General features: G+C 44.0%; 1 protein-coding gene across 9 annotated transcripts in view; it reads left to right on the top strand.

The window, feature by feature from the left end:
- LOC129855672 (potassium voltage-gated channel subfamily C member 1-like) overlaps positions 1 to 16135 on the top strand; it is a 116279-nt gene that overhangs the window by 42041 nt on the left and 58103 nt on the right. For 8 of the 9 annotated variants that reach the window (XR_008759535.1, XM_055923580.1, XM_055923577.1 and 5 more), the window contains exon 2: positions 7087 to 8047. Coding sequence is in view for 8 of the 9 variants with exons in the window: in XM_055923580.1 (XP_055779555.1) it covers positions 7087 to 8047 (961 nt within the window). In the remaining variant the exon portion in view is untranslated. Of the gene's footprint in view, positions 1 to 7086; positions 8048 to 9959; positions 14252 to 16135 lie in introns of those variants that run through there. The other variant, XM_055923581.1, reaches the window with a different exon arrangement.

The following is a 16135-nucleotide window of genomic DNA, read 5'->3' as shown; positions in this document are numbered from 1 at the left end:
GTGAGATGAGATGAGGCTTGTTAAATGAGTTCATGTTAATAGTCTGGGGGAATCAAGCAGCTCTCCCAGGAGCATCCAGACCACTCATTTGGGCTGTGTTTTTTTTTAAATCATGAGAAGATTGACCCCGACTGCTGCATTTAAGACACATCCTCAAAGACGTCTATAATATAATGTACTGTAGTAAAGGTATATATACACTGGAGCCAATTGTCATTTTGGGCTGGGTTGGTTTGATACTCATAATGTCGGTTGAGTGTGTTTAGGTTTGAATATTTTGGGAAATTAGAGGGATTTTGTTGTATGTGTGTACCTGCATGTGCTTGTGCATGTATGTTTTATGTTTGTGTAGTATGAAATGCAAGCTCCTTATCCAGATGTACGTGTTTCTCTCTATACTGAGATCTGAGCAGGCATTTCACAAGACGACTGCTACTCTGCAGCCAGGGCTCTGGAAGGACCCCGATACATTCAGGCAGCTTACTGCATAGACCAGAAAGAGAGGGAAGGGGAGAGAGAGAGAGAGAGAGAGAGAGAGAGAGAGAGAGACAGAGGAGTGTGGAGGTATGGGAGAGCTAAAGATCTAGAGGTAGAGAGCGAGCAAGTGAGCGAGAAAGAGAGAGAGGGGGATTTCTGTGTGAAAGAAAGGGGAGGAGGAAGAGCATAGCGAGGGAACAGAGAGGAGGGGAGGGGAACGCTGCAGAGGGGGAAACAGCAGCAACACCACACACACACACACACATATATAAGTGACTGTAATGATGTGTTACATAAAGGGAATTCATTGGGTGGCAGAGACAAAGACAGAGGGGCAGAGACAGAGGGGCAGAGACAGAGGGGCAGAGACAGAGGGGCAGAGACAGAGGGGCAGAGGGAGATGCAGAGGCAGAGGGAGGGGCAGAGGGAGAGCCGGAGAGATGCAGAAAAAGAGAGGCATATAGAGACTGAGGCAGAGAAAGACAGAGAGAAAGACAGAGAGAAAGGCAGAGGGCGAGGTAGAGGGCGAGGCAGAGAAAGAGAGGTTGGGCGATATGGCCTAAAAATCATACCTCTATTTTTTTTTCTTCAAATTTATGGGAGATTCAGAATATACACTACCATTCAAAAGTTTGGGGTCGCTTAGAAATGTCCTTGTTTTTGATAGAAAAGCACAAACAAAAGTGCATTAAAATAACATCAAATTGATCAGAAATACGGTGTAGACATTGTTAATGTTGTAAATGACTATTGTAGCTGGACACAGCAGATTTTTTTATGGAATATCTACATAGGCGTACAGAGGCCCATTATCAGCAACTATCACTCCTGTGTTCCAATGGCACGCTGTGTTAGATAATCCAAGTTTATCATTTTAAAAGGCTAATTTATCAATAGAAAACCCTTTTGCAATTATGTTAGCAGATCTAAAAACTGTTGTTTTGATTAAATAAGCAATAAAACGGTCCTTCTTTAGACTAGTTGAGTATCTAGAGCATCAGCATTTGTGGGTTTGATCACAGGCTCAAAATGTCAAGAAACAAATAACTTTCTTCTGAAACTCGTCAGTCTATACTTGTTCTGAGAAATGAAGGCTATTCCATGTGAGAAATTGCCAATAAACTGAAGATCTCGTACAACGCTGTGTACTACTCCCTTCACAGAACAGCGCAAACTGGCTCTAACCAGAATAGAAAGAGGAGTGGGAGGCACCGGTGCACAACTAAGCATGAGGACAAGTACATTCGTGTCTAGTTTGAGAAACAGATGCCTCACAAGTCCTCAACTGGCAGCTTCATTTAATAGTACCTGCAAAACACCAGTCTCAATGTCAACAGTGAAGAGGCGACTCCGGGATGCTGGTCTTCTAGGCAAAGTTCCTCTGTCCAATGTCTGTTCTTTTGCCCATCTTAATCTTTTATTGGCCAGTCAGAAATATGGCTTTTTCTTTGCAACTCTGCCTAGAAGGCCAGCATCCCGGAATCCCGGATGGTTGCTGATAATGGGCCTCTGTACTCCTATGTAGATATTCCATAAAAAAATCTGACAATAGTCATTTACAACATTAACTGTGTCTACACCGTATTTCTGATCAATTTGATGTTATTTTAATGGACAAAAAATGTGCTTTTCTTTCAAAAACAAGGACATTTCTAAGTGACCCCAAACTTGTGAACGGTAGTGTATATCTTGATTTTTGAAATGTTTTCTCTAAATAAGCTTTGTTGTACAAGTAAAGGTAAAATACACTGCATTTGAAACACTCAACAATAATTTAATGAATTCAGGGTTTGTGAAATTATACTTTGGCTATCTTCCACAATAATGACCCACTAATAATGTAATTATTTTATCAAATTAGTTTAACTGTCTATGAAAATGCCATTTTTGTTACAAATCTTACCAGAACCATGCATAATGCATAATCACTAATAATGACCAACTTCTTGTAGCAGCCATTATAGAAAATGTACACAGGTCTCAAAAGCAATCTCTGAAGCACAATCCCATGTGCTAGTGAGTAGCCAGCTAATCTTTATATTTAAAGTTTAGCCAACTTGGATCTATTTGCTATCTAACAAGGTAGAACAGTTGCATTTGGTATGAACACACCCTTCTGTCCATCTCCCACTGTTTGAACAGCATGCTAGCCTGTCCACTTTGTTCTTAAGTTTTCGTTTTTGCGTCTTTTACTTTTGGTTTAAGCTTCAAACAGCTTAAAATACAATATTTTTTGTTAATCGAAAATATATTTCACAGCAGTTTAGACGGTACAATGATTCTCTACACTATACTTGCTTGTTTTGTCACATAAACTGAAATTAGGCAAACTATTAGAATTTTAGCAACCCGGAAATATGGGAGCAATTTCTGCATAGTGCATCTTTAAGTTTTCGTTTATTATTGTAAAATAATGTCTCAATGTGTTTCGGCGTCCATATGAGCGGTTCTGTTGGACCAAAACCGCAAATGGCGAGTAGAAACCGCATGTTGTCGGAGAGGAAGAAGTTATTTTTCCTATTTGTTGTTCTCAGTGGCAGGGGGATGACTTTGGTGTTTGTGTGTAAATTGGAAGTTGCACAGTCACAGCAGAAGGAGCGAGACCAAAAAGACAACACGAGAACAAGTGGACATAAACCCCCATAAAAAAATACAGGCATTTGGAATATCGTGCTAAAACATACATTCGAATGAATCTAATTAATTCAGTATATTGCCCAGCCATAGTTTGAGGCTGAGTTGCGGATTAGTTAGGTTGAGGCTTGGTTGAGTTAGTTTAGGTTGGGGCTGGGTTAGATTGAGGTTGGTTTAGGTTGAGTTTGGTTGAGGCTTGGTTGAGTTAGGTTGGGTTGAGGCTGGGCTGAAGTTGGGTTAGGTTATGTTGAGTTGAAGCTGGGTTGAGGTTGGGTTGGGTTAGGCGGGGTTGAGTTTGGGTTGGGTTGAAGCTGGGTTGAGTTAGTTTGGGTTCAGGTCGGTTGTGTGAGAGAGAGTGAGGTTCCGTGTGCCTAAGATGAACAGATACTATTGATCCAGAGGGGCCAAGAGGAGAAAAGGCCTGGTGCTTTAAACAGGCACGCCGGCTCAATCGATAGACATTTATCTATGTGAAGGTGAACATGACATGTCTGTTTTCATAATGGTGGCCGCGCATTGCCCACAGCGTCGGAACTCACTAAACCCCATCTCTCTCCCTCGCTCTCTATTCATCTCCCTCTTCCTACCTCTCTCTGCCTCTACTGTACAGTCGCACTCCATCTTGTACCCCCCTCTCACCGTTTTCTACCTCCGCGTCTCTTTTCCCCCAGCTCTTTCTCTCTCTCCCTCTCTCACCATTTCTCTTTCTCTTTCTGTCTCAGTGCAGCGTCAATGAGATTGCAGCATTCAGGATGTCCATACAGTTTTAGCTGCATCCCTCCCTCTCTCTCTCTCTTCCTCTCTAATCCCCCCCTCTCTCTGTAGTGTGTATTTTTGGTCTGTTGTTCGTGGTGTCTGGCACCACCTATCTTCCATCTTTTATGAGAAGCACAGGTCTGAATGCACACTACAGTACCACTGCAATGACCCAAAACGCAGCACACTTCACTGGATATAGCTAACTATCAGAGAACATTCATTAAGCAAATATTTTATTTACATTCACAGTCAGCTGATTGGCCAAAGCTATGTGTCTATTCTCATTGACGAGAATTAAGGAGAATTTCGAGAGATTCTAATGGTATCTATTCTCGAGAGAAACTACTGTAATGTAAACTTGTGTATTTCTCACGTCTCGAATGCTACCTCCGGAGGTCGCGCACGACACACGTCCGACAGATGCCCCCCCCCCCCCTCTAAGCAGGGGAGTGAAAACAGAAGTGTGTCCTTGAGCCCAACATTCATACAGTAAAAATACTATTAGCAGAGTAATGTTTTTGAAACAGCTGAAATGTAGACATGTTCATTGTATTTTAAAGTAGTTTTATTGATTTTTCATCTGAAATTGCATTAACAACTTGTTACATTCTCAAATTGTCGTCCTAGTTTAGAAAAAGGGAAGCTCAAAGGTGTTGACTTACATGAAATTAATAAAAATGTACTTTTATATTCGTATGAGAGGGGTGAACGTTCATGTTTGATATGCTAACATTACTAGCTAGCTAGCTAGCCCAATAATTGGCAGCATCCCCTTTTTCCTCCAAACATAACAATGGTCATTATGGCCAAACAGTTATATTTCTGTTTCATCCGACCAGAAGACATTTCTCCAAAAACAATCTTTGTCACCATGTGCAAACCGTAGTCTGGCTTTTTTATGGCGGTTTCGGAGCAGTGGCTTCTTCCTTGCTGAGCGGCCTTTCAGGTTATGTCGATATAGGACTCGTTTTACTGTGGATATAGATACTTTTGTACCTGTTTCCTCCAGCATCTTCACAAGGTCCTTTGCTGTTGTTCTGGGATTGATTTGCACTTTTCGCACGAAAGTACGTTCATCTCTAGGAAACAGAACGCGTCTCCTTCCTGATTGGTATGACGGCTGTGTGGTCCATGGTGTTTATACTTGTGTACTATTGTTTGTACAGATGAACGTGGTACCTTCAGGCATTTGGAAATTGCTCCCAAGGATGAACCTGACTTGTGGAAGTCTACACTTTTTTTTTATTTTGCCTTGGCTGATTTCTTTTGATTTTCCCATGATGTCAAGCAAAGAGGCATTGAGTTTGAAGGAAGGCCTTGAAATAGATCCACAGGTACACATCCAATTGACTCAAATGATGTCAATTAGCCTATCAGAAGCTTCTAAAGCCCTGACATCATATTTGGGAATTTTCCAAGCTGTTTAAAGGCACAGTCTTTGCACAGTGTAACAGTGTAAACTTCTGACCCACTGGAATTGTGATACAAAGATTTATAAATGAAATAATCTGTCTGTAAACAATTGTTGGAAAAATTACTTGTGTCATGCACAAAGTAGATGTCCAAACCAACTTGCCAAAACTATAGTTTGTTAACAAGAAATGTGTGGAGTGGTTGAAAAAACAGTTTAATTGACTCCAACCTAAGTGTATGTAAACTTCCGACTTCTACTGTACATATGAAATGGGTGATGCAATATGTAAACACCATTTAAAAGTGTCTAAGATACCGTGGAATAGTGTGGAGTGCAGTTTATACATATGAGATGAGTAATGCAAGATACGGAACATTATTAAAGTGGCTAGTGGTCCATTTCTAACAGTGGCCAGTGATTCCTAATCTATGTCTATAGGCAACCGTCTCTGATGTGCTAGTGATGGCTGTTTAACAGTCTGATGGCCTTGAGATAGAAGCTGTTTTTCAGTCTCTCTGTCTTAGCTTCGATGCACCTGTACTGACCTCGCCTTCTGGATGATAGCGGGGTGAACAGGCAGTGGCTCGGGTGGTTGATGTCCTTGATGATATTTTTGGCCCTCCTATGGCATCGCGTGCTGTAGGTGTCCAGGAGGGCGGGATGTTTGACCCCAGTAATGCGTTGGGTAGACTGCACCACCCTCTGGAGAGCTTTGCGGTTGTGGGTGGTGCAGTTGCCGTACCAGGCGGTGAATCAGCCCGACAGGATGCTCTCAATTGTGCATCTGTAAAAGTTTGTGAGGGTTTTAGGTGTTAAGTCAAATTTCTTTAGCCTCTTGAGGTTGAAGAGGCGCTGATGCGCCTTCTTCACCACATTGTCTGTGTGGGGGGACCATTTCAGTTTGTCAGTGATGTGTACATTGAGGAACTTGAAGCTTTCCACCTTCTCCACTTCGGTCTCATCGATGCGGATAGGGGGGTGCTCCATCTGCTGTTTCCTGAAGTGAACGATCATCTCCTTAGCTTTGTTGACGTTGAGTGAGAGGTTATTTTCCTGGCACCACATTCCCAGAGCCCTCATCTCTTCCCTGTCTCATCGTTGTTGGTAATCATTAGAAGAAGACGATGTTTGTCTTCTTCTGATGACCTCTTTAGCAGTTTGACATTTATGAGTCTTGTCCTTGAGGCAGAACTGAGTGATTTCAGCTAGTTTTGTGTGTCATCATATTGGTCTCTGACTTGTGGTCACTCGCTCAGGCGGAACAAACTTAAATTTGCGCTGAAAATGTAATTGAAAAAACAGAAAGGTGTCAAATAATTTTTGTTCAAACGTCTTTTCTGAATGTAAAAGTAATCCTAGAAGTAATCATCTAGTTTTTCAAAAGTCTCTGTAATCTGATGACAATATTTTGCTAGTAACATAACGAATTAGTCACAATTGTTTTGTAATCCGTTACTCCCCAATCCTGACTGGTTGGGTATGTGGTTTGTTCACTTGAACGGGGAGTTCATCAGAGTGCCTGTGTAATCGTTGGCTTTAGACCTAAAACTGTGTGAAACAGATCTATTCATGCAAAGTGGGAACCATTAGTGGTTTTTTTTTTTTTTTTCAGTTTAGGTTAACCTCTGTTGCTGCATGTTTTCTGTGATACAGTTTGTGAATGACATTCATCTGTAAATCGATGTGATCCTTTGGTGAGAATTCAATGAGCCCAAGAAACATAATCCTGTAACAGGCAACTAAGTTTAAAAAAAACTTGAACCTAACCATCTTTCTCTCTCCTTCTCTCTTCTCTCCTACAGTACTGTGCGTTCCTCTCCCTTCTGTTCATCCTCATCTCCATCACCACCTTCTGCCTGGAGACGCACGAGGCCTTCAACACCATCTACAACAAAACAGAAAACGTGACGGTGGGCAATGTGACAAGTCAGGAGATAGTCTACGAGGTGGTGACCGATGGCTGGCTCACCTATGTGGAGGGAACGTGCGTCATCTGGTTCACCATTGAGGTCATGATGCGCGTGATCTTCTGCCCCTGCAAGAAGGAGTTCTTCAGTAGCACCCTCAATATCATTGACTTTATTGCCATCATGCCCTTCTACCTGGAGGTGGCGCTGAGCGGCCTGGATTCCAAAGCCGCCAAAGACGTGTTGGGCTTCCTGCGAGTGGTGCGCTTCGTCAGGATCCTGCGTATCTTCAAGTTGACTCGTCACTTCGTGGGTCTGCGGGTGCTGGGCCACACGCTCCGCGCCAGTACCAACGAGTTCCTCCTCCTCATCATCTTCCTCGCCCTCGGGGTGCTCATCTTTGCCACCATGATCTACTATGCCGAGCGCATCGGTGCCGACCCTGACGACCCTACGGCCGCCAAACACACAAACTTCAAGAACATCCCCATTGGCTTCTGGTGGGCTGTGGTCACCATGACCACTCTGGGCTACGGGGACATGTACCCCGAGACGTGGTCGGGGATGCTGGTGGGTGCACTGTGCGCCCTTGCGGGGGTGCTGACCATCGCCATGCCTGTGCCTGTCATCGTCAACAACTTTGGCATGTACTACTCACTGGCCATGGCCAAGCAGAAGTTGCCCAAGAGGAAGGGCAAGCACATCCCTCGGCCCACCATGCCGGGCTCGCCCAACTACTGCAAGCCAGACGCCCTGGCCATGGCCACTGCCGGGCCGGGTATGGTGAGCTCAGGCAGCCTGGGGGGAGGGGACTGCCCTCTGGCCCAGGAGGAGATCATCGAGATCAACAGGACAGGTGAGTAGAGCAGGGGAGGGAGGAGCTGGATGGAGGGAGAGAAGGGGAGGAGAGGCATGTGTGTGCATGCACTCGCCTGTGTGAGTGTTTGTGTGTGCGGATGAAGTATATTTGGAATCTATCTAGAGTGACTGACTGCTGGTGACCTGCAGCATCCCACAGTAATATTGCAATATTATGATCAAATTACCCCGATCACTCTCTCTACATGATGTGGTGTCTCGGCTTGTCTCTGAGTCACATATAACTAACCCAATGTACCAAAACATATACCTCACGTCTGAATCACTGTACTGAACGTTAGCCAATAAAGAACACCCATAAAATACTGGAACAGTCTTAAATAGCACTTTGTCAGATTATGGTTCCCAACTGTCACAATCCTCCCTTTCTACCGCATGTGTGGGTATGTGGTGTGTGTGTGTGTGTGTGTGTGTTTCCATCCCTCTCCAGTCTGTAGAATTAACCCGATTAGAGAGTGTGGGGAGAAATGAAGTGGATCTGTAACCATGTTAAATAGGGAAGCTGAGGCTGCATTCGCACACACACACACACACACACACACACACACACACACACACACACACACACACACACACACACACACACACACACACAGACACAGACACAGACACAGACACAGACACAGACACAGACACAGACACAGACACAGACACACACACACACACACACACACACACACACACACACACACACAAGCTGATGAGGGCAGATAGACACCGTAGCTCTGTATAGAGCAGGGTGATCCCATAATCTAACCCCCCCAGCCACCCCTCCACCCTCATCCTTCTCTCTTTGCTGGGGAGCTCTCAACACGTCGGCTTTAACGTTTATAAATATTTGGTTGGGAAGATTGGCCTGTCAAAACGCTGTTTGACAGTGGACAGAAATGTAATTAAACTTGAAGAGTAGAGCGGGTGATGGGTGGAGGGTTGGGGTGCGGGTGGATTGGGAGAAGGATTAGTTATGACAAGAGAGAAGTTGAGAAGCATGTAAAATGGCATTCTAGAGGGCCCCTCAATTTACATATGTAGGCTACTCAGAGCCTGATACATACATGCTCGCAGCGTGCACTCACTCACGCACACACACGCACACACACGTGCATGTACACACACACACACACGGGATGTGCGCGAGTACTCCAGGACTGGAATCTGTGTTTGTATTCAATTAAACAATTGAGTACTCAACATTTTCAAATCCAACTATTTAGCAGGTTACATTTAAAAGCGCTGACAACATTTCTGCAAGATGTGAGTATGTCAAGGGCAGTGAATGTTAAAGTTGTGTATCAGAACAACCAGCGGTAGGCCACTGCAGCTAAATAAATATAGGGGAAACACTGCACACTGAATTGACAAGTAATACATTAAACACACACACACACTTACATACATTTGTACATCATATAGGCCTATTTCCCTCTTGCACTAGCAACCCCACACACTAGTAATAAATAGGCTTTTTTGTGTGTGTGTGTGTTTGTCGGGACATGCCAGTCCCGATCAGCTGGTGAGTTCACACAGCCGAAAGAGCTCCTTCTGTCAACACAGCTTACAGCCCAGGAGGGGAGACAAGTGTAGCTCAGTCTGTAGAGCATGGCTGCTTGCAGCGCTAGGGTTGTGAGTTCAATTCCCACAGGGGACTAGTAGCAAAACAAGTATTAAAATGTATACATTCACTACTGTAAGTCGTTCTGGATAAGAGCCTCTGCTAAATGACTAAAATGTAGATAGGGAGAGAGGATTGGTGTGGAGTAACCAACTAGGCTCTGTTTGAAAGTTGTAGGGACAGTTTCTGGGAAACAGATTAAGCTTAGAGTAAAAAATGATTTAAATCAAGAATTTCCATTGAACATGCTTTTTAGTCCTGGGATCTTTTATTTCAGGTCGTGAGGCATGGACCAACACATTTCTACAATCAAGATGGCGGCAGGCCAGTTTCGCTAAGCGTGTTGTGTCACGCTGTTTGTTTGTTTCAAGTGTTAAACTTTTTTATTGCTTTGCAAAACCGTTATAGGCTGCGAAAGTTAAACAACAGGCAAAATCTAAAATCCTACAGGATCAAAGCAATCGAAGTGTTACAATCGCTAGTAAACCAAGCAGGGACATCTGCTGGTTTCGACACAAGGAGATAATGCCGGTGTGGTGCCCTCCCTGAAAGCCGAGAGAGGATACATCTGTGCTGTGACTGTCTAGACACGTTTGGGCCGACTAGCCTTGGATACTCCTCAACGGTCAGGTTTTTCATCTGTGTTCCAGCAATCTACCAGAGTCTTCTGACTCCTTTCCTGCATTGCTGTGCTGTGTGCTTAGGGTTGCCAACTGTCCCGTATTAGCCGGGATGTCCCTTATGTTGGGCTAAATTGGTTTGTCCCACACGGGACCTCCCTTGTCCTGTATATTCATCCAATCACAGTGTAGCGTAAACACGCCAAATTCCTGCAAAGTAATTTCTGTTGTTGTTCGTTCGGTTTGGCATATCAAGGAAATATGGATAAACCTGCAAATAAAGAAAAGACTGTGCAGCTACAACAAACAATGGGAAGCAAAAAAGACGTGGGTTAAACCCCGTCGGTGGTGACTCGACGAAAGCTTTCTGTACTTTATGCCGTCGGGAATTCTCAGTTGGCCATGGAGGGGAGAATGACCTAACTCAGCATGCATCCACAGAAATGCACAAGAAGGCCATGCTAGCTAAAGGTGCTAGCAATATCAGTGCATTCTTCGTGATGTCGACTGCAGAAAATGACAAAATCGCGGCAAGCGAAGCCTCGTATGTGTACCATACAGTTAAACACGGACTTAGCTACAACAGCACCGACTACCTTTTTAAGCTCAATGGTGCTTTGTTCCGTGACTCAAATGTTGTGAAGACGATGCACTTGGGAAGAACGAAAGCTGAGATGGTTACAATGAATGTTTTTGGACCAAAGACCGTGGGGGATATTTTGGATGATCTGTCCCCGACCGAAGGTGATCCCGTGTATTTCTCAGTTGCCAGTGATGCCTCCAACAAGGGAAATAGAAAAATGTTTGCAGTGCGCGTGAGATATTTCTCTGTGACTGATGGAATGCAGTGCAAGTTACTTGACTTTCATGAAGACAGTGATGAAACTGCAAATGGCATACATCAAGCTCTGACGAACTGTCTGGAAAAGCATGAACTGGATATTAGACACATCACAGCCTATGCAGCAGAAAATGCCAATGTCAACTTTGGAAAACACCACTCCGTTTACCAGCTATTGAGCATTGCCAACAATCGCATTCTGAAAGCTAATTGCCCAGCTCACATAGCTCATAATGCCTTCAAGTACGCCTGCGATCAGCTGTCAGTGGATATTGAGACAATTGTTTTAAAGATCTACAGCCACTTCTCAGTGTCTGCTTCCCGCAGAGAGGAACTGCGAACATTTTTAGCCTTTGTTGACGTGTTGTGAAATTCTGCGACATGTTTGCACACGATGGCTCTCTCTTCACCCAGCTGTCGATCGTCTCCTGCAAAGCTGGCCAGCTCTTACTTCATACTTCAGGTCCCCTGGGGAGACTAAGAGTATTTTTGAGTATGAAGAAAAAACGGAAGCTGCTGAGATTTATCTGTGCTTTTTCCACAACGTGGGGTGTGTTTTTGACCAACTCGTAAAAAACTTGGAGGAAACAATGCTCTGCATGACAGATATTTACGAGGAAGTCCAAAAGTTTAAAATGAAGATGCTTCAGCGGAAACAGGACAGCTTTTTTGGATACCAGACCAAGCAGCTGATGGACAAACAATTGTCAGCACAAAGATCCAAGGAGCAACAGGACTTTGTGAAGTTCTATGACACTGTCATTGCATACATTGACAAGTGGTTTGATTTCTCACCAGAAAATGTAATGTTGAAACTGAAACCGATCGGCCTCTATGAGGAGTTCTCCTTCACTGACCTGGAGCAGGTGGTGGTTGCCCTCAAAATGACAGAGACAGTCAGTATGGACCAACTCTATGAAGAGTTTTGTGCTTGCTGGGAGGAAATACAGAAAGCCAGCCAGGATACCACAAAATCCACCAGTGAGAAGTGGGTGGCAGTTTTCCAAAACCTAGGGAAAGCCAACTTGATCAACATGTTCAGGATTGTCTCATTTGTTCTCAGTGTGCCAGGCTCAAATGCCTTTGTAGAGAGGATTTTCTCTCCGATGACCATTAAATGGTCAAACTCAAGAAACAGATGCAGCACAGAGGCTCTGTGACAGAGCTGATCAAAAATGAACTTCAAATATCTGTGAACTGTGACTTGTCATGTAAGGACTTCTCTCTGGCTCTGCAACATGACATAGGACTGCTTAAATCAGTCAAGAGCAGCAAAAAAAATCCATGGAAAAAGTAGACTTGGTGAGTGACTCATGCCCCTCTTTTGCATTTGAAATGTTTTTTTTTAAATTTTTGCTGTAATGGTCAAAATTTAGATTTCTTTGATAATTTATTGTGAGGTTTATTCACATAAGTTTACATAATGATACGGTTTTAGTCAAGCTATAGACTAAATGGAATATAACAACGTTTTGCCTTTTCAATTTAAACAGAATATGAATATACACTGTATATTCTTTCACACAACACCATACCTACACCGCCGTGGCACCGTGCACTGGCACGCCACTTTTTGTCCCTTATTTGGTAGTGAGAAATTTGGCAGCTGTGAGATAACGTCTTGATGCGCTGGGCTTCCTAGCCCAGCATATTCCCGCTGGGTGGACTTGCCACCTGTGATTGGCTGGTCTACTGGGCACGAACGCGCTGGCATTCTACAGGCAAAATACACTAGCACAGGGTGTCGCGCGGTGAAACACCGCTTCCCATTCATTTCAATGGAAGGAAAGCGGAGAGGGCGGGGGACCTTTGGGCGGTGCAAAGGTGGCGTGGGAGGTGGTGGAAAAATAAACTTTTCCCAACTTTATGCAAATCACTAGCGGCAACCGCTGGGCGATGACCAATCATATCGAGTGGTTCTCATGACGAATTTGACGCTATGCGACCCAAGGCTGAAGACTTTCTTTAGCAAAGATGTCTGACAAAAATACTAGGATGGAAGCAAATGTAAGTTAGGATAACAATACCTGTATGCCTATGGATGTGTAACGTAAACTAACTCACTTTTGTACATCGTGCTAGTCCGTACAATTGACCTTATTTTAGCACCCAAAAAACGTAATACTTCCAGATCAACTGTAATATCAATACCATTGTAAAGCACAATTTCTCCCCTTTCCAACAAAATCAATGACGAGTCCCTCATGATGCCCATCTCTGCATGATTCAAGAAGGCAATGAGCTCCGTCGAAATGGCTTTTTTTCTCTCGATCTGTCCAACTTATCACCTTGTCACCTCTAAAATATAAATAAAACACTATAAAGAGTTTATATAATGTGTCATTACATACCTATTTCAAGGTTTGTGTCGAATTTGAATCGGGTGTTTAGGGCGGTGCTAAAGTGATCTTCAGAAGTAAACAGCGTCTTTTGAGAGTCATGATAGCTTGCAGTGATGATGCAAAAAATGAATAGGTATCCCCCTTACCCTGTCTCTGTCCCATTCTTGTTTTTTTAAACGGTGAGAGAAATGCTACACCTGGTGGCGAGAGGCTGTAAAACAGAATCAGTTGCTTTATGCGTGCTGTACATTACGCCATGACACGTCACGATGTAACGTACAGTGTCGGAGGGGCCTGTTTTTTCTACTTTTCTCCAATACTATAGAGCCATTACCATGTCAATCAATGCTTGAATAGAAACGTAGTTCACACCCCGGATGTCAACACAGTCGCTACAGTCCCATTAGTTTTCTTTGCAGCCTCGTTTGAATGTCACGGTTGCGCACATTTGTACGGAATGGGGTGAGTTTACGTTAGCAGGCTATCTAGCCAATCTGTTTATGGACCCAAACGTTTGGTATACATATTAGTTAAGAACCTAGCTATGAACCTCAGCTATCATAGCCAGGTGTATCAACTTCAAAACAGCCTGAATGACATTAATGAAGCCTATGGATTGAGTAGAATATAATGTATATAATGTAACTTTTTGCCAAGGATACAAGTAGTTATTATCATGCATGAGATCCCCACATTGTAGCCTGTACATTTCATATATTCACTGATCATGTACTCTACCTTGGCAAATAAAGGTGCAGTTCAGGTATGAATGTCTTTGAGATTATTTTTCAGTCATATCCAATACCAGGAGTATCAAATTCCGGTCTTTTAATGATGCTGTGTCTGCATGTATGTATTACAATTATACACTTCAACTGTGTTTACCAATCTTGGTCTTAGAACATCAATAGTTACACATTGTGACTAATAGACTAGAAACAGGATTTAACTAGTTAAAAGCTGATATGTAATTAAAGTCGGAAGTCTCCCGGACTTCCGGCGCCGACCAAGATGGCCGCCTCGCTTCGCGTTCCTTGGAAAATATGCTGTATTTTGTTTTTTTATGTGTTATTCCTTACATTGGTACCCCAGGTAATCTTAGGTTTCATTACATACAGTCGGGAGGAACTACTGAATATAAGAGCAACGTTAACTCACCATCGTTCCAACCAGGAATATGACTTTCCCGAAACGGATCCAGTGTTTTGCCTTCCACCCAATACAATGGATCTGATCCCAGCCGGCGACCCTATGTGACGCCGTAAAAGGGGAAAACGTAGCGGTCTCCTGGTCAGGCTTCGGAGACGGGCACATCACGCTCCACTCCCTAGCATACTACTCGCCAATGTCCAGTCTCTTGACAATAAGGTTGATGAAATCCGAGCAAGGGTAACATTCCAGAGAGACATCAGAGATTGTAAGGTTCTCTGCTTCATGGAAACATGGCTAACTCAAGAGACGCTAACGGAGTCGGTGCAGCCAGCTGGTTTCTTCACGCATCGCACCGACAGAAACATACATCTTTCTGGTAAGAAGAGGGGCGGGGGGGTATGCCTTATGATTAACAAGACATGGTGTGATCATAACAACATACAAGAACTCAAGTCATTCTGTTCACCTGATCTAGAACTCCTCACAATCAAATGTCGACCGCATTATCTACCAAGGGAATTCTCTTAGATTATAATCACAGCCGTATATATTCCCCCCCAAGCAGACACATTGATGGCCCTGAACGAACTTTATCTGACTCTTTGTAAACTGGAAACCACACACCCTGAGGCTGCATTCATCGTAGCTTGGGATTTTAACAAGGCCAATCTGAAAACAAAACTCCCTAAATTCTATCAGCATATCGATTGTGCTACCAGGGCTGGTAAAACCTTGGATCATTGTTATACTAACTTCCGCGACGCATATAAGGCCCTCCCCCGCCCTCCTTTCGGAAAAGCTGACCACGACTCAATTTTGTTGCTACCAGCCTACAAACAGAAACTAAAACAACAAGCTCCCACGCTCAGGTCTGTTCAACGCTGGTCCGACCAATCTGATTCCACGCTTCAAGACTGCTTCGATCACGCGGATTGGAATATGTTCCGCATTGCGTCCAACAACAACATTGACGAATATGCTGATTCGGTGAGCGAGTTCATTAGAAAGTGCATTGACGATGTCGTACCCACAGCAACGATTAAAACATTCCCAAACCAGAAACCATGGATTGACGGCAGCATTCGCGTGAAACTGAAAGCGCGAACCACTGCTTTTAACCAGGGCAAGGTGACCGGAAACATGACCGAATATAAACAGTGTAGCTATTCTCTCCGCAAGGCAATCAAACTAGCTAAGTCCCAGTACAGAGACAAAATAGAGTCGCAATTCAACAGCACAGACACAAGAGGTATGTGGCAGGGTCTACAGTCAATCACGGATTACAAAAAGAAAACCAGCCCTGTCGCGGACCAGGATGTCTTGCTCCCAGACAGGCTTAATAACTTTTTTGCTCGCTTTGAGGACAATACAGTGCCACTGACACGGCCCGCTACCAAAACCTGCGGGCTCTCCTTCACTGCAGCCGAGGTGAGAAAAGCATTTAAACGTGTTAACCCTCGCAAGGCTGCAGGCCCAGACGGCATTCCCAGCCGCGTCC

The sequence above is a fragment of the Salvelinus fontinalis genome, chromosome 5 (assembly GCF_029448725.1).
Source record: "Salvelinus fontinalis isolate EN_2023a chromosome 5, ASM2944872v1, whole genome shotgun sequence".
In the NCBI taxonomy this organism is placed as follows: domain Eukaryota; kingdom Metazoa; phylum Chordata; class Actinopteri; order Salmoniformes; family Salmonidae; genus Salvelinus; species Salvelinus fontinalis.
Note: the sequence above shows the minus strand (reverse complement) of the source record. Positions and strands in the feature narration are given on the sequence as shown.